Source organism: Oncorhynchus mykiss, chromosome 10 (genome assembly GCF_057628025.1).
Source record: "Oncorhynchus mykiss isolate SJ-2025 chromosome 10, ASM5762802v1, whole genome shotgun sequence".
Classification (NCBI taxonomy): Eukaryota; Metazoa; Chordata; class Actinopteri; order Salmoniformes; family Salmonidae; genus Oncorhynchus; species Oncorhynchus mykiss.
The window spans coordinates 72,696,767-72,715,717 of NC_143031.1; the positions used below are offsets into that span (position 1 = coordinate 72,696,767).

The window sequence follows — 18,951 nt, forward strand, 5'->3', positions numbered from 1 at the left end:
ACATCGACGTGAATCATGCAAACAGTTCAATCTGCACATTACAAACCTGTTACAGAGACAACTAGAAGGGGATATACCACTGCCAATGTACTGTAGAGGCTACTAAAAACAAATTATTAACAGTTTGGATGTGAATTATTACCTTACATTATTTCAAAATGTAAACATCTCCAAGAACAGACAAATAACGAAAGATATTCCTGTTTAAAAAAAGTATACATCATGACAATGTATCTTCATCGGCGTGGTTTTCACCAATGAAGTCCAATAGAAGAAGAGAGTTGTAGTCTTATCATGAATATTCATGATTAAAGCGGTGCATTGTTGGATACCACACATGCCACTTTTGGACTAGGCAACTTCCGATTCAATGACGACTGCTGTTACGCTACTATCAAAATAGGGAAGATGACTGAGGAAATCTAACTATTGGTGCACTGAAAATCCCCATAAATGCTGCGATAGTATATCAGGTATGTGAACAGTAAATACTTGCCATAGTTCAGTACAGTTTGATAACTTGATGTAATCTGTATTTTGAGGAATTAGCTAGCTAAACTACTCATGCTAACACGTAACAAAACGATAGCTAACGTTACATTTCACTCTGTGAAACTGCTAAAATTATGTCAGTAAGCTAGACAAACCCGTATAGTAGCGAATTACTAGCTAGCTAATAATTTATGTAGCCTTCATAATCGTGCATGAATTTAGTGTTTTTGCCAGCTAGGTTGCATAATAGCACGATCAGTCAATGTGACATGTTCCACAAAGACCAGCACGCTCAATCCAGACAAGTACATTGTAAAGGGAACGGGAGTTATGTTCTTGGCAATGTAGCTAGGTATTAATAGATGATTAATTTCAAAACCGGTATGCTTTTTCGATTGAATGAGCAGTTTGATGGTTGTCACTAGTTACCCCAGCCACAAAGTCAAAATGGTCTAGTTCGTAAAAATGAATGAAAACAAAAATGTGCTTTTTGGTCTTTAAATTAAGGTTAGTCATAAGGTTCGCAGTGTGGTTAAGTTTAGGGTAAAGCTTAGATTTTAAGGAGATCATTTGTATGAACAGGCGGGGTTTAGTGATAATTATGACTTTGTAGTTGTGGTAACTAGTGAAGACCTTGTGCCAATCGTCATCTAACGTCACAACTGTCACATGTTGCAGGGGTCACGTTATTTCCCATGCAACCTGAGCAATGTTCCTTCTCCCCTTGTACAGTATGTGACTGAATCTGTGACAGGTCTAGTAAAGCGAACGGTGATACCCCGCAGGGTGTACTGGTCTAAAGTTCATATGATACCTGTGTGTATTTGACCCAGCTGTCAGGAGATACTAAGCTAGCTACTTTTACACAGTACATCCTATTTTGTGGGACTGGCAGCAGGTAGCCTAATGGTTAAGCGCATTGGGTCAGTAACTGAAAGGTCACTGGTTCGAATCCACGAGCCGACTAGGTGAATAATCTGCCGATGTGCCCTTGAGCAAGGCACTTAGCCCTAATTTCTCATGTAAGTCGCACTGCATAAGTCTGTTAAATGACTAAAATGATTGAATCTGCACATAATAACCACAGAGGGCTGTAGCTAGCCAGTAGTAGCTACAAACCTAGAGCAGAGCAACATATATTTTTGGTTCTGTTTTGAACACATACAGTATCTGATGTTATCAGACCTACATGTAGCTGAGATAAAGGTATGTCCTATTATACCTGTTATCCTGAAATACCCCTCTCTCCCTCCCTCTACCTCTCTTCCTCGCCAGGGTTCAGTGTGTGCGGCAGGTGTGGATGGAGTCAGTAACATCAGAGCACCCAGCATAGTTATCACAGACAGGACAATCCGAAGTAGTCTGTGTTCAGACCAACAGCCTGCACATCGGCAGGCAGGGGGAGAATGGTCAAGTACTTCTCTAACGACGTAGACATCAGGACCACGTGGGACCATGTTGTCTCTGCCTTCTGGCAGAGGTATCCCAACCCATTCAGGTACAGGACCTCGCGCTGACCTGCTTTTTATGGCGGATGCCTCAATGATTTGGTGAGATGCGCATCTAGTAGGAGAGAGAAGGGATATGCCTATTTACCATTGAGTAACAAACTCCAGACCCATGGAAAACCTGTCTGCTTTCTCCTACTATCAGCTGTGAATGTGAATCTGCACAAACAGCACCAACCGTCATTCTATAGCCAAACTGTGCATCTGCACTGTTCAACCAAATGTGTTTTTGTATAATGTTCAGTGGACATTGGTACAAGTAGTCCTTATGCATAGAGTTGTACCGTTTGTTTAACTTTGCAGTCATTGTTTTTTGTTTGATATACATTCTAAAGTGAAAAAATCGGAGTCTCCGCATCATTATGTTACTGTGGAATTGCCCTGCTCTCAATCACAATGAGACGATGGTGTCTGACGCTGTTACACAAGTTTAGAAAAAACAACAGTGAGAAGAGTTTATTAAGATGGAGAACTGAGAATGACCACAGTGGAGAAGTGATGCCAAGCTTTGTCAGATCAGAAGGAAGTGACTTAGTCAGTCAGTGGCTTCATTTAGTTTGTATTGTTCATTTCTGCTCTGTATTTAACCCAGCCATATTTTATTTGACTACTTGATTCAAGGTTTGTATACGATTGCTTATAATCAAATAGAAGTACTTCAAATGTACAAATCTGCAACTATTTAGCAGGTTAAATTCAGAAGTACTGACAATGTTAAAAATGTGTTTGTGGAGTATGTTAAGTGTCGTGAAAATATGTTATGTTGTCTGAACAACTAGTAATTGGACCAACTGATAGCATACCACAAACATTGTGTGTGTTCCCGTGCATCAGCACCCATGTTCTCACGGAGGACGTGGTGCTCCGTGAGGTGACGGCGGACCAGCGGCTTCTCTCCAGACGCCTGCTCACCAAGACCAATCGAATGCCTCGCTGGGCCGAGTTCCTCTTCCCCTCCAACCTATCACGCTCCGTCTACATCGTAGAGGACTCCGTCGTCGACCCGGTCACCAAGAGCCTCACCACGTACACCTGGAACCTCAATCACACTACGTTAATGGTGAGGTACACCCCGACATATGCTCCGTTCTGAGTCGACCCCTAGCCCCTACACCAAGAAGTGAGTAGGGTCTATGTGTTGATTTGGAACCCAGGGATACTGGTTCCCACAGCGTAGTGGTTGGAGAATGGTGCTTGTAACACCAAACGTGTGGGTTTGACACTCATGCCAGGCACATGTAGTTCATGTATGTGTTTGTTAGTACGTGTAGGTTTCTCTGTTTTACTAGGTTGGTGGACGCTCATGTCCCTGTACTGTACACTGACTCAGCACCATGTAGTGTCTTGTATTTGTTAGAAATCCGTGTTCTGTCTTTAGGAGATGGTATCAGCAGCACCACCACCAGACAGAGGAACACGCTGTGTTTCCCCTACTGCATCTAGCAGCGGCGCACCGCCTCTAAAAAAAGGAAACACTGACACTATTAGTATTGACTAAGATAAGAATGTATCTACGTATTAGCACACAGCCTACTATTGAACAGAGACTTTGATATGCACGTCTACATGAAAACTGCTGTCCAAATAGTGTTATTATTGCATATCTTTAGATACGGAATGAAATATATTTCCCTCAATGGTTTAGGCTAGGTTGGTATCTGTCCCTTCATGACCTCCAGTGGTTGACCTATATTACAGCCACAAGACCCTAGACATTGACAAGAAAGTGCCCTCTGCGTTGCCCCGCCCCCCTGAGAGACTGGCTTGTTTACTGGTTGCGCTTGTTTGTTTTCTCTAGCAACCGACCGTCTCCAAGCCTACAGCACAATGAATATACTGTTTCCCAGAGAAATTCCTTCATGCTGATACCCACAACGTTTTCCATTGTATATAATTTGTGACATTTCCTAAAAAAAAATGTGCAACATTTCCACAGTCTGGCTGGATATTGGTTCAGACTGGTAAGCCCTTGACTAAAGAGACACAGACGTGAAATGTATTGTTGGTGGTTTTCTGTTTCTCAGGGACCTGGTTTGTTGGATGAGAAAGAGATGAAGTTGTGTAACCTCCTTTGAGTCAGCCGGGTGGGTGGATATCTCATGGTTTACATCTCAAGTCTCTACGAGAGTCAGAGTTCACTCCATTCTACGGTTAGCAATAGAACAAGGCTTTAATGTGAGAGACTGAATGAGACATTTTATCTCACCATACCTGGTCAATGTCAACTAGACCTACACTACAATCATACACAGACCTTTTTATGATTCAATCAACACTTTGTCCATCCCCTTCCCACTTTGTGTTCGTCTCAAGATCACCAACACTTGACGTCTATCTAACAAGATATGGTGCTGTCAACTTGATGGATGAGCAAATAGGAGCACCATAAGGAACACACACCCACACCCCACCAGATTATGCCCTCCGTCTAGTTAACGCGAAGCGTTGTGGCGGCGTGCTAGCGAGCGCTGTCTTGTTTTGATTCCAGTAGACGGCAGCTGAAGGAGGGGATGACTCATATCACTAGACAGATGGAACAACTTTGTAATTATCTACAAGATCATATTTCAAAACAAAATGTCAGATTCTTCCAAAACAGTATGTTATTATCACATGCAACCAGTTCCTCAAAATGAAGTGGAATTGATAACTTGTTCTTCATTCATTTTGCATTGAAGTTGTTTGCTTCTTTATGTATTGTGCCCTATAGTTGAGGGCAGCAAACCAACACCACCTGGTTAACAACCCTCTCTCCCCCCCATCCCTTCCTCCTTTCTTTCCTAGACTGTGGAGGAGCGCTGCGTGTTCCAGGAGTCAGAGGACCGGCCTGCCTTCACGCTGCTCAGACGAGAGGCCTGGATCTCTTCTGGAGTCTACGGCTTCTCCAGACCTATCCAGGTACAGCACCGGTGTAGTACAGACCAGCACAACAGAAAATACCACAGCCCCAGAGCAGCTATAGGACAGGCCAGCCCCAGAGCAGCTATAGGACAGGCCAGCCCCAGAGCAGCTATAGGACAGGCCAGCCCCAGAGCAGCTATAGGACAGGCCAGCCCCAGAGCAGCTATAGGACAGGCCAGCCCCAGAGCAGCTATAGGACAGGCCAGCCCCAGAGCAGCTATAGGACAGGCCAGCCCCAGAGCAGCTATAGGACAGGCCAGCCCCAGAGCAGCTATAGGACAGGCCAGCCCCAGAGCAGCTATAGGACAGGCCAGCCCCAGAGCAGCTATAGGACAGGCCAGCCCCAGAGCAGCTATAGGACAGGCCAGCCCCAGAGCAGCTATAGGACAGGCCAGCCCCAGAGCAGCTATAGGACAGGCCAGCCCCAGAGCAGCTATAGGACAGGCCAGCCCCAGAGCAGCTATAGGACAAGACTGCCCCAGAGCAGCTATAGGACAAGACTGCCCCAGAGCAGCTATAGGACAAGACTGCCCCAGAGCAGCTATAGGACAAGACTGCCCCAGAGCAGCTATAGGACAGTCCTGTCTCCCTGTATGGATACAGTGCCTTGCGAAAGTATTCGGCCCCCTTGAACTTTGCAACCTTTTGCCACATTTCAGGCTTCAAACATAAAGATCTAAAACTGTATTTTTTTGTGAAGAATCAACAACAAGTGGGACACAATCATGAAGTGGAACGACATTTATTGGATATTTCAAACTTTTTTAACAAATCAAAAACTGAAAGATTGGGCGTGCAAAATTATTCAGCCCCTTTACTTTCAGTGCAGCAAACTCTCTCCAGAAGGAGAGAGAGGATCTCTGAATGATTCAATGTTGACCTAAATGACTAATGATGATAAATACAATCCACCTGTGTGTAATCAAGTCTCCGTATAAATGCACCTGCACTGTGATAGTCTCAGAGGTCCGTCAAAAGCGCAGAGAGCATCATGAAGAACAAGGAACACACCAGGCAGGTCCGAGATACTGTTGTGAAGAAGTTTAAAGCCGGATTTGGATACAAAAAGATTTCCCAAGCTTTAAACATCCCAAGGAGCACTGTGCAAGCGATAATATTGAAATGGAAGGAGTATCAGACCACTGCAAATCTACCAAGACCTGGCCGTCCCTCTAAACTTTCAGCTCATACAAGGAGAAGACTGATCAGAGATGCAGCCAAGAGGCGCATGATCACTCTGGATGAACTGCAGAGATCTACAGCTGAGGTGGAGACTCTGTCCATAGGACAACAATCAGTCGTATATTGTACAAATCTGGCCTTTATGGAAGAGTGGCAAGAAGAAAGCCATTTCTTAAAGATATCCATAAAAAGTGTCATTTAAAGTTTGCCACAAGCCACCTGGGAGACACACCAAACATGTGGAAGAAGGTGCTCTGGTCAGATGAAACCAAAATTGAACTTTTTGGCCACAATGCAAAACGTTATGTTTGGCGTAAAAGCAACACAGCTCATCACCCTGAACACACCATCCCCACTGTCAAACATGGTGGTGGCAGCATCATGGTTTGGGCCTGCTTTTCTTCAGCAGGGACAGGGAAGATGGTTAAAATTGATGGGAAGATGGATGGAGCCAAATACAGGACCATTCTGGAAGAAAACCTGATGGAGTCTGCAAAGCTAAGGTAACTGAGCTAAACGACTACCGCCCCGTAGCACTCACTTCCGTCATCATGAAGTGCTTTGAGAGACTAGTCAAGGACCATATCACCTCCACCCTACCTGACACCCTAGACCCACTCCAATTTGCTTACCGCCCAAATAGGTCCACAGACGATGCAATCTCAACCACACTGCACACCGCCCTAACCCATCTGGACAAGAGGAATACCTATGTGAGAATGCTGTTCATTGACTACAGCTCGGCATTCAACACCATAGTACCCTCCAAGCTCGTCATCAAGCTCGAGACCCTGGGTCTCGACCCCGCCCTGTGCAACTGGGTACTGGACTTCCTGACGGGCCGCCCCCAGGTGGTGAGGGTAGGCAACAACATCTCCTCCCCGCTGATCCTCAACACTGGGGCCCCACAAGGGTGCGTTCTGAGCCCTCTCCTGTACTCCCTGTTCACCCACGACTGCGTGGCCACGCACGCCTCCAACTCAATCATCAAGTTTGCGGACGACACAACAGTGGTAGGCTTGATTACCAACAACGACGAGACGGCCTACAGGGAGGAGGTGAGGGCCCTCGGAGTGTGGTGTCAGGAAAATAACCTCACACTCAACGTCAACAAAACTAAGGAGATGATTGTGGACTTCAGGAAACAGCAGAGGGAACACCCCCCTATCCACATCGATGGAACAGTAGTGGAGAGGGTAGCAAGTTTTAAGTTCCTCGGCATACACATCACAGACAAACTGAATTGGTCCACTCACACAGACAGCATTGTGAAGAAGGCGCAGCAGCGCCTCTTCAACCTCAGGAGGCTGAAGAAATTTGGCTTGTCACCAAAAGCACTCACAAACTTCTACAGATGCACAATCGAGAGCATCCTGGCGGGCTGTATCACCGCCTGGTACGGCAACTGCTCCGCCCTCAACCGTAAGGCTCTCCAGAGGGTGGTGAGGTCTGCACAACGCATCACCGGGGGCAAACTACCTGCCCTCCAGGACACCTACACCACCCGATGTCACAGGAAGGCCATAAAGATCATCAAGGACATCAACCACCCGAGCCACTGCCTGTTCACCCCGCTATCATCCAGAAGGCGAGGTCAGTACAGGTGCATCAAAGCTGGGACCGAGAGACTGAAAAACAGCTTCTATCTCAAGGCCATCAGACTGTTAAACAGCCACCACTAACATTGAGTGGCTGCTGCCAACACACTGACACTGACTCAACTCCAGCCACTTTAATAATGGGAATTGATGGGAAATTATGTAAATATATCACTAGCCACTTTAAACAATGCTACCTTATATAATGTTACTTACCCTACATTATTCATCTCATATGCATACGTATATACTGTACTCTATATCATCGACTGTATCCTTATGTAATACATGTATCACTAGCCACTTTAAACTATGCCACTTTGTTTACATACTCATCTCATTTGTACATACTGTACTCGATACCATCTACTGTATCTTGCCTATGCTGCTCTGTACCATCACTCATTCATATATCCTTATGTACATATTCTTTATCCCCTTACACTGTGTACAAGACAGTAGTTTTGGAATTGTTAGTTAGATTACTTGTTGGTTATTACTGCATTGTCGGAACTAGAAGCACAAGCATTTCGCTACACTCGCATTAACATCTGCTAACCATGTGTATGTGACAAATACAATTTGATTTGATTTGATTTGAAAAGACCTGAGACTGGGACGGAGATTTGTCTTCCAACAAGACAATGATCCAAAACATAAAGCAAAATCTACAATGGAATGGTTCAAAAATAAACATATCCAGGTGTTAGAATGGCCAAGTCAAAGTCCAGACCTGAATCCAATCGAGAATCTGTGGAAAGAACTGAAAACTGCTGTTCACAAATGCTCTCCATCCAACCTCACTGAGCTCGAGCTGTTTTGCAAGGAGGAATGGGAAAAAAATTCAGTCTCTCGATGTGCAAAACTGATAGAGACATACCCCAAGCGACTTACAGCTGTAATCGCAGCAAAAGGTGGCGCTACAAAGTATTAACTTAAGGGGGCTGAATAATTTTGCACGCCCAATTTTTCAGTTTTTGATTTGTTAAAAAAGTTTGAAATATCCAATAAATGTCGTTCCACTCCATGATTGTGTCCCACTTGTTGTTGATTCTTCACCAAAAAATACAGTTTTATATATTTATGTTTGAAGCCTGAAATGTGGCAAAAGGTCGCAAAGTTCAAGGGGGCCGAATACTTTCGCAAGGCACTGTAGTGTACATCCAGGACTAAAGTAATGTTCGAAGCAGACCTGGGTTCAAATAGTGTTTGCTTTCTTTCAAATACTTTGAGCGTTTGATTGAGCCTGTCTGGGTTGCCGAATGAGTTTGGTTTTGGGACTACTCCATTGGTGACATTGCGCCAATCAGGCTCAAACAAGTGCAGCTAAATTATTTTAATGGATAACAAATACTATTTGAACCCAGGCCTGATGGCTATTGAATACATCCACGTATACGAGGCTCAGAGGACCACTACACTACAGCAAAATAGTTCAAGTACCTCACCTCCAGTTCACCTCAGGACAGACGATCCCTTTTCATCTCCAAAGCCATGACCCGTTTAAATGGGAGCAGATATTGAATAGCAGCAGTCTGCAAAGCAGCAGTACATTTGGATTTGTAGCCTGGGAAATCAATTTGAAGGATCTGCTTGCGGTCGTTGTTGGACACCTATGAGAACATGTGTATATAATCCATCTATAACTAAAGCCCAGTCTGAGTTGAAAAACAGATTTTCCCTTAAGTTCCACCCATATATTTGGTCGGACAAATCTAAGAGGCTCACATAAGTATTTTCCACCTCAGCAAGCTAGGCATTTTCTCTCTCTCACACACACACACACACGAGAGAGGGTTTATGGGGTCGAGTAATGGCACAAGAGGAAAAGTGTCTGCAGATGCCAAAACAAAGAAATGGTCATCTTCCACCAGGAATGTTTTCTACACAAGGCCAGTTTTCTACGCAGGGTAGAAAATAAAAAAAAAATATTATTATTATTATTATTAGCAGTGTGGGCTAGCCTTGACTACCCCTAGAGACAGAAAGGAAGTTGAGATGAAGGGAAAGAGAGAGAACAAGAGAGATGATAGGAGGGAGAGAGAAAGAAAGAGAGGGGGGGGTGCCCTGCTGTTCTCATGTCTCCCCATTTAAACCCTGCTGTTTCCTGTCATGTCTGTCTGCTCTGTTCCCCAGGAGTTTGGCTTGGCCCGCTTCAAGAGCAACCAGGTGAAGGCCATGAAGGGCCTGGAGTACGCTCTGTCTAACTTACACGGTACGTACTGAAGTAGGAGAAGCAGGGAACCAAACAACTTTATTTCTGGGATTTATGTGGTTGGAGGCGATGGGCAAACTTTTCTTATAGGGAAAAAGTTATATTTTTGGGAGATTGTGTAATGTGGAAAATATGACGGAAAGCACCAAAAAGTATGTCAGTCTCCTCATGGCTGATTGCTGTGGTAGGAAGTGAAGTCGTGAAATTAATCACAGCTCCCACCCACCAATCAACTCTCAACACTAACCCTCTCATCATGCCTTTGGGTGAGCAGACGCCAGATCTCTCTCCCCTGGAAGTGTAACACACAATCGTCTGTGGATAATCAGGCCGTGATTGCGTCTCTCGAAGTCCTTCACCGAGTGGAGTGATACGACGACAATGATTAGTGATTTACTGCATGTCTTGAGTATGGCCATTTTCTCGTCTCGGAGATATCCCTCCCTAAAGATTGACACCTACTAGTTCCCACTCTCCTAATTGAACGAGTCTGGTTGAGTCAATGATTCAACCGTTTGTCTGTCTATGTTCAGAGGCTGAAAACATCCCATGTGACTAGCTTAAGGCGTATAGTCACAGACAAGTGTTTGGTCCCACGCGTTGCGTGACTGCGCCATATGCCACAGGGCTTTCAGGAAGTGTTCATTACCCCTTGACTTATTCCACATTTTGTTGTGTTAGACGGAATTCAAAATGGATTAAATATATCGGTTTTCCTCAACCATTTACACACAATACCCCATAATGACAAAGTGAAGACATGTTTTTTTAAATTTTTGCAAATTTATTACAAATTAAATACAAATCTCATTTACATAAGTATTCACACCTCTGAGTTCAATACTTTGTAGAAGCACCTTTGGCAGCGATTACAGCTGTGAGTCTTTCTGGGTAAGTCACTAGGAGCTTTCTACACCTGGATTGTGCAACATTTGCCCATTCTTTTCAAAAATCTTCAAGCTCTGTCAAATTAGTTGTTGACCATTTTCAGGTATCTCCGTAGATTTAAGTCAAAACTGTAACATGGCCACTCAGGAACATTCATTGTCTTCTTGGTAAGAAACTCCAGTGTAGAATTTGGCCTTGTTTTAGGTTATTGTCCTGCTTATAGGACATATTTCCATTGTTGTGTCTTTGTCCCCTCTGTCTGTGTGCATCATGCCGTCACTACTCTGGACTAGGCCTCAGGTTTATTGCGATGGTAAGTACAGTACTAGGGTCTGTCACTAGGTCTCAGGTTTGTGGTGGTCAGTACAGTACTAGGGTCTGTCACTACAGCTGGACTAGGTCTCAGGTTTATTATGGAGGTCAGTACAGTACTAGGGTCTGTCACTACAGCTGGACTAGGTCTCAGGTTTATTATGGTGGTCAGTACAGTACTAGGGTCTGTCACTACAGCTGGACTAGGTCTCAGGTTTATTATGGTGGTCAGTACAGTACTAGGGTCTGTCACTACAGCTGGACTAGGTCTCAGGTTTATTATGGAGGTCAGTACAGTACTAGGGTCTGTCACTACAGCTGGACTAGGTCTCAGGTTTATTATGGAGGTCAGTACAGTACTAGGGTCTGTCACTAGGTCTCAGGTTTATTATGGTGGTCAGTACAGTACTAGGGTCTGTTACTACAGCTGGACTAGGTCTCAGGTTTATTATGGTGGTCAGTACAGTACTAGGGTCTGTCACTACAGCTGGACTAGGTCTCAGGTTTATTATGGTGGTCAGTACAGTACTAGGGTCTGTCACTACAGCTGGACTAGGTCTCAGGTTTATTATGGGGGTCAGTACAGTACTAGGTTCTGTCACTATAGCTGGACTAGGTCTCAGGTTTATTATGGGGGTCAGTACAGTACTAGGGTCTGTCACTACAGCTGGACTAGGTCTCAGGTTTATTATGGTGGTCAGTACAGTACTAGGGTCTGTCACTACAGCTGGACTAGGTCTCAGGTTTATTATGGGGGTCAGTACAGTACTAGGTTCTGTCACTATAGCCGGACTAGGTCTCAGGTTTATTATGGAGGTCAGTACAGTACTAGGGTCTGTCACTACAGCTGGACTAGGTTTCAGGTTTATTATGGTGGTCAGTACAGTACTAGGGTCTGTCACTACAGCTGGACTAGGTCTCAGGTTTATTATGGTGGTCAGTACAGTACTAGGGTCTGTTACTACAGCTGGACTAGGTCTCAGGTTTATTCTGGTGGTCAGTACAGTTCTGGGATCTGTCACTATGGTGACGGTATGGCTACGTTCCAATATCCATACTATTGTACCACTTGTCCAGTGCAGACTGTCTGAAGTTGATCCCTGTGCCCTATATAGTGCACTACTTTAGTCTTATGGGCCCTGGTCAATAGTAGTGCACTGCACTATATAGTACATAAGATACCCTTTCAGACACACCCATAGCTTCCTCCTAAATGGTATGCATCAAATCAAAGTTTGTCACGTGCACCGAATACAACAGGTGTAGACTTGTGTGGATATTGCAACAGAGCCATGGATCTGTGACACCCTCGTCCCAAACCCTTGCTGGGGGATGTCACTCGTCTGTCTGGTAGTAGCTTCTGTAGCCACTAGGCAGCCATTTCTAGAACAATCTCTAGTATCCACAGTAGTTCAGGAACAATGCAGTCCAGTACAGTCATGATTCCCTTAGACATCAATGTGGACAGACATGACCAGCTATTCTAGAGCATTAGATCCTGTATTGTGTTTCTGTAGCTGCTGCAACTACTGTGTACAAAACATTAAGAACACCTTCCTAATATTGAGTTGCAACCCCCTTTGCCTTCAGAACAGCCTCAATGTTTCGGATCATGGACTATAAGGTGTCGAAAGCATTCCACAGGGATGCTGGCCCATGTTGACGCCAATGCAAACTGTTAAAAGTGGAAAATCCCAGCAGCGTTGCAGTTCTTGTGCACCTGGCATATACTACCATACCCCATTCAAAGGCACTTAAATCTTTTGTCTCGCCTATTTACTCTCAGAATGGCACACACACAATCTGTGTCTCAAGGCTTCACCTATACTGATTTTGAAGTTGATTTAACAAGTGACATCACACAATTGGCCCAGCGTCGTCCGGGTTAGGGAGGGTTTGGCCGGCAGGGATATCCTTGTCTCATCGCGCACTAGCAACTCGTGTGTTGGGCCGGGCGCAGTTCACGCTGACTAGGTCGCCAGGTGTACGGTGTTTCCTCTTCCGGGTTGGATGTGCATTGTGTCAAGAAGCAGTGCGGCTAGGTTGGGTTGTTTCGGGGGACGCATGGCTCTCAACCTTTGCCTCTCCCGAGTCCGTACTCGAGTTGCAGCGATGAGACAAGACTTAACTACCAATTGGATACCATGAAATTGGGGAGAAAAAAAAGGGCAATTTAAAAAAAATTAAAAAATAAATTAAAAAAAATTACATTTAAAGTGACATCAATAAATGATTCACCTTGTCAGTGTGTTTCATGGAAAGCGCAGGTGTCCCTAATGTTTTGTAGACTAGTACCATCATTTTGCCCCGGTTGATGCAAGTGCATGTAGGCTGAAGGAATTCTAACTTGAGATGAATGTCAAGGGGGATTTTATTTTCATGAAAAAAGTAGTTTAGCTGTGAATCATGTAGTTATGATTCACATAATATTCCACTCTAAATTGATTTGATGTAACTTCTGTGATATTTAATTTTCCTATTCAGGCGACATGAACAAAGGACATTTTGTAGTTTCATGCGTTTTTATTAATTAACTTACTCTGAGAATATAATATTTCCTCTGGGTGCAGAACCCCTGCCAGATCATTCCCCCACATAGTGGAGGATCGTTCCTAGCGTTTTTATTAATTCACTTACTCTGAGAATATAATATTTCCTCTGGGTGCAGAACCCCTGCCAGATCATTCCCCCACATAGTGGAGGATCGTTCCTAGCGTTTTTATTAATTCACTTACTCTGAGAATATAATATTTCCTCTGGGTGCAGAACCCCTGCCAGATCATTCCCCCACATAGTGGAGGATCGTTCCTAGCGTTTTTATTAATTCACTTACTCTGAGAATATAATATTTCCTCTGGGTGCAGAACCCCTGCCAGATCATTCCCCCACATAGTGGAGGATCGTTCCTAGCGTTTTTATTAATTCACTTACTCTGAGAATATAATATTTCCTCTGGGTGCAGAACCCCTGCCAGATCATTCCCCCACATAGTGGAGGATCGTTCCTAGCGTTTTTATTAATTCACTTACTCTGAGAATATAATATTTCCTGGGGGTGCAGAACCCCTGCCAGATCATTCCCCCACATAGTGGAGGATCGTTCCTAGCGTTTTTATTAATTCACTTACTCTGAGAATATAATATTTCCTGGGGGTGCAGAACCCCTGCCAGATCATCCCCCCACATAGTGGAGGATCGTTCCTAGCGTTTTTATTAATTCACTTACTCTGAGAATATAATATTTCCTGGGGGTGCAGAACCCCTGCCAGATCATCCCCCCACATAGTGGAGGATCGTTCCTAGCGTTTTTATTAATTCACTTACTCTGAGAATATAATATTTCCTGGGGGTGCAGAACCCCTGCCAGATCATTCCCCCACATAGTGGAGGATTGTTCCTAGCGTTTTTAAAGCTTTACAGGGTCTCTTTATCTTAGCACCGCTCTGCCTACCCAACCTCCCACTGTGCCCGACTCTTCAGTTAATTGGGCTCCACCGCCTCCACAGGAGCGGCCAGAACCGATACACAGTAGCTCCAGTACTGTGAAAGGAGTTGGAGCAAGGATGATACAGAACTGAGAAATAGTCAAACGAGCATACCAGATGTCCAAGAAGGTTTGATCAAAGTCATGTGCGTCTGGAACGTCACCCTATCCACTATGTAGTGCACTACTTTTGACCAGGGCCAATAGGGAGTAGGGTGCCATTTCAGACAGTGTGGTAGAAACAACCAGGGCCAATAGGGAGTAGGGTACCATTTCAGACAGTGTGGTAGAAACAACCAGAGCCAATAGGGAGTAGGGTGCCATTTCAGACAGTGTGGTAGAAACAACCAGGGCCAATAGGGAGTAGGGTACCATTTCAGACAGTGTGGTAGAAACAACCAGGGCCAATAGGGAGTAGGGTACCATTTCAGACAGTGTGGTAGAAACAACCAGGGCCACCTCCTGCTGTCATTGTCCAACATCAATCAGGTTTTTATTCATAACGGAGTGTGTGAGACTGCACGTATTTCTGTTGGTGTGTGCGCTAGAGACTATCCGACTGCGTCGGTGTGTCTGCTTGTGTTTGCGACTGCGTACATACACACACGTCCGTTTGTGTGAAGCGACTAATCTTCCCTCTTGCCTGCATCTCCAGCCACGAGGTTTGCGACAGCGTCCGAGGAAGAGAAAGAGAGCGGGTGCGAGGGTTGAGCTCAAAGAGCCCAGAGGAAAGATGTGGCTTTGTGTGGAGGCCTCAGAAGCCTTCTATACCCCCCAGAGAGAGGGTGCTCTGGGGGTCAGCCAAGGCAGCCGGTCCTGGGAAGGGACCAGGGCTGTGGTTATTCTGGTCAGTGGCTCCAGACCTGCAGCTGGGCTGGGTTCAGTCAGGGGGAGACGGAGGGAGAAAGGGAGCTACAGTTACTGTAGCTTCCTCCTGTCCCCTCTCTCCTTGTCACTGTTCCCAGTACAGTTACTATAGCCTCTGTCGCCTCTCCTTGGCCCTGTTCCCAGTACAGTTACTCTAGTAGCCTCCTCCCTCTGTCCCATCTCTCCTTGTCCCTGTTCCCAGTACAGTTTATCCCCTGAGCAAAGGTTCCTCTGGGCCACATCACGCTATGCTGCCACTGACCCCATCTCTTGTAGGCTGGCCAGACACGGTGGGCCTGACCAACTCACTGACCAAGACACTTTTGTCTAGATCTCTCTTACTGGAGTACCCGCCACCTTTTTCTGAGTATCTTTCTCTCGCCCTCTTTCCTAACTTTCATCTTAGTCTTTCTTGGCCTGTCTGACTGGATCCATTGTGCCTGCCGTGTGTGTGTGTGTCTCTCTCTTTCTCCCCCTCCTCCCTACTGGTCGCTCCAGATAGGATCTATCAGCCTCAACAACCACTCCAAGATTGGCTCCTCTCCTCTCTGACAGTCTAAATATTTTCCAGATGTTTGAAGTGTCTGTTTGAAGCATTTGGATGGCCTCTGTGTTCACAACTCACTCTGAAGAAGAGGAATGCTCTGCTTGTCTTTGTTGTGACGGTGCTAGTGTGTTGACTAGGAGACCTCTGAGGATGGTAGAGATCTACTTAACTCTAACCCCTACGTCTAAAATAATATTTTATAGGTGGATGGATAGATGGAGGGAAGATTATGATATTGTTTCACACATAAGTTTTAAAATGTATTTCCAATCAAAATCCTATTTTCCCTAAACATTTTGACCGTCACTCTAACCCCTAAGTCTAAAATAGCCTTTTTCCTTGTGGGGACAGGCAAAATATCCCCACTTGTCAAATGTTCCTTGTTTTGCTATCCTTGTGAGGACTTCTGGTACCCACAAGGATAGTAAAACCAAACCACACACACTGTTCGAGAGATTGCTGACCCAGGAACAAACCTCTGACCAGAAGTCCTGCTGGCTTCCTCATCATGACAAGAGTCCTGTTACCTGAGCCTTGTGATCTTTCCAACACACACACTTTTAGACTCAGGATATCAAATCTTGAAGTAACTCCATGTTCACATTTTGCATTCATGGTACCACCAGTTTTGGAACCGAGTTGGTTAGTTTACTGTATACACACTCACCCCATGTCTATCTCGTCTTCTGCCCACAGGAGAGGCACCCCAGCGCCAGCCCTGCGTCCGGGACACAGTGAAGACTGCTACAGAGAAAGCCAAGACCCTGGCCTCGGCCGCCGCCCCGCAGAAACAGCCCCAGCAGTACGTGTGACAACAGGGGAACATCCACTGCCCCCGGCTGGAACGGGACACTGTGCACGCAGGGCAGGCACAAGCAACACATTCACATGCAACACACAGGCTGGCCAATTCTGATCTTTTTAAGAGCTGATCTGATTGGTCAAAAGACTAATTTGTAAGGAAAAACAAATCAGAATTGAGCTGTGCATGCACACACTCTTTTAGCTGCCTTTTCATTGACTGGAAGCTTGCTTGTATCAAGGTCTTGGTGTACAGTATGTGTACAATATGTCCATCTAAACCACTAACAGCTCTGCTCCTCTGGGGTTAGGCTCTGCTCCTCTGGGGTTAGGCTCTGCTCCTCTGGGGTTAGGCTCTGCTCCTCTGGGGTTAGGCTCTGCTCCTCTTGTTTTCATTAGCATAGCATTAATACATCTCAGGTACTGATTCCCTGTCTGCCTGCCTGCCACAACCTAGGGACATGTTCAATAGGCACCAAACGTGAGAAAATGTTCTCAAACTGAGTGAAACCGAGAGAAGTATGTGGACAGCCCTTCAAATGATTGGATTTGGCTATTTCAGCCACACATGTTGCTGACAGGTGTAGAAAACCAAGGACAGTCATGCAATCTCCATAGACAAACATTGGCCTTACTGAAGAGCTCAGTGATTTAACGTGGCACCGTCATAGGATGCCACCTTTCCATCAAGTCAGTTCGTCACATTTCTGTCCTGGTCAACGAAGTGCTGTTATTGTGAGGCGGAAACGTCTAGGAGCAACAACAAGCTCACAGAATGGGACTTCCGGGTTCCAAACTGCCTCTGGAAGCAACGTAAGCGCAATAATTGTTCATCGGGAGCTTCATGAAATGTGTTTCCATGGTTGAGCAGGCGCACACAAGCCTAAGATCACCATACGCAATGCAAAGCGTCGGCTGGAGTGGTGTAAAGCTCGCTACCATTGGACCAGCGGAAATGCATTCTTTGGAGTGATGAATCACGCTTCACGATCTGGCAGTCTGACGGACGAATCTGGGTTTGGCGGATGCCAGGAGAACACTACCTGCCCCAGTGCCAAATGTAAAGTTTTGTGGAGGAAGAATAATGGTCTGTGGTGGTTTATGGTTGGGGGCCCCTTATTTCCAGTGAAGGGAAATCTTAACTCTACAGCATGCACTGACATTCTAGATGATTCTGTGCTTCCAACTTTGTGGCAACAGTTTGGGGAAGGCCCTTTCCTGTTTCAGCACGACAATGCCCCCGTGCACAAAGCCAGGTCCATACAGAAACGGTCTGTCGAACTTGACTGGCCTGCACAGAGCCCTGACCTCAACCCCATCGAACACCTTTGGGATGAATTGAAACGCCGACTGCAAGCCAGGCCTAATTGCCCAACCTCACTGGCTGAATGGAAGCAAGTCCCCGCAACAATGTTCCAACATCTAGTGGAAAGCCTTCCCAGAAGAGTGGAGGCTGTTGTAGCAGCAAAGGGGCGGGGGGACCAACTCCATTTTAATGCCCATGATTTTGGAAGAGCAGGTGTCCACATACTTTTGGTCATGTAGGGTACTTTCTGAACTTATCCAATAGAAACACTTTTCTGTTGCAAAATGTTTTTATACGGTGTGCCATAATGAACACGACCCTGACTTGAGTAAGCTCTGGGATACATCTCTTGTGCACTCAGTGAGGCCTGTTTTGAAAAGCATAACGTGACAAATCAGACATGCCAAATAACAGTGAAGGTACCAAGACAAGCTGAAGAAATAATATAAATTCCACAACACTGGATGCATGCTGGAGTTTGAGAGTTTATCAAATAATATAAATGATTAGTAATTATTGTATTACCCTTCAACTGCGTCGTTTGACTGAATTTGTCAGTGAGGTCTACGATTGATTTGTTGGATATATCAAGCTATATCAAATTAGGAATTTGACTTGACATTTACCAGGGACAGTTGCTGTATTTCATTTGTTTTATTGTACATTAATAATGTATTAGTCTGACATTGGTTTGTCTGTCTCTTAATATTTTTTGCTGCATTCCTTTAAGGTAGAACTAGCTATTATGATTTTGAAATCATTTTGGCTGTGATTTTTAGACTGGAGGAAATTGTCATAAGTCTTAACATTGAAAGAATACTGCACTTAAATAAACATCTGATTTAATGTTA

The 18,951-nt window shown here is 45.1% G+C and overlaps 1 protein-coding gene across 3 annotated transcripts; it reads left to right on the forward strand.

The window, feature by feature from the left end:
* Positions 1 to 306: 306 nt before the first annotated feature.
* Positions 307 to 18,951, forward strand: LOC110516577 (PRELI domain-containing protein 1, mitochondrial). Of its 3 annotated transcripts, none has more exons than XM_090187837.1 (6): positions 307 to 473; positions 1,768 to 1,990; positions 2,835 to 3,060; positions 4,785 to 4,898; positions 9,818 to 9,896; positions 16,690 to 18,951. In XM_090187837.1, the coding sequence occupies exons 2-6, from the start codon at positions 1,899 to 1,901 to the stop codon at positions 16,803 to 16,805; spliced, it is 627 nt and encodes a 208-aa protein (XP_090043963.1). In that variant the 5' UTR covers positions 307 to 473; positions 1,768 to 1,898; the 3' UTR covers positions 16,806 to 18,951. The 3 variants fall into 3 exon arrangements, with proteins under 3 accessions (XP_090043963.1, XP_090043964.1, XP_090043965.1); XM_090187838.1 differs by having other exon boundaries at positions 334 to 473; positions 1,768 to 2,042; XM_090187839.1 differs by lacking the exons at positions 307 to 473; positions 1,768 to 1,990 and adding an exon at positions 2,485 to 2,621.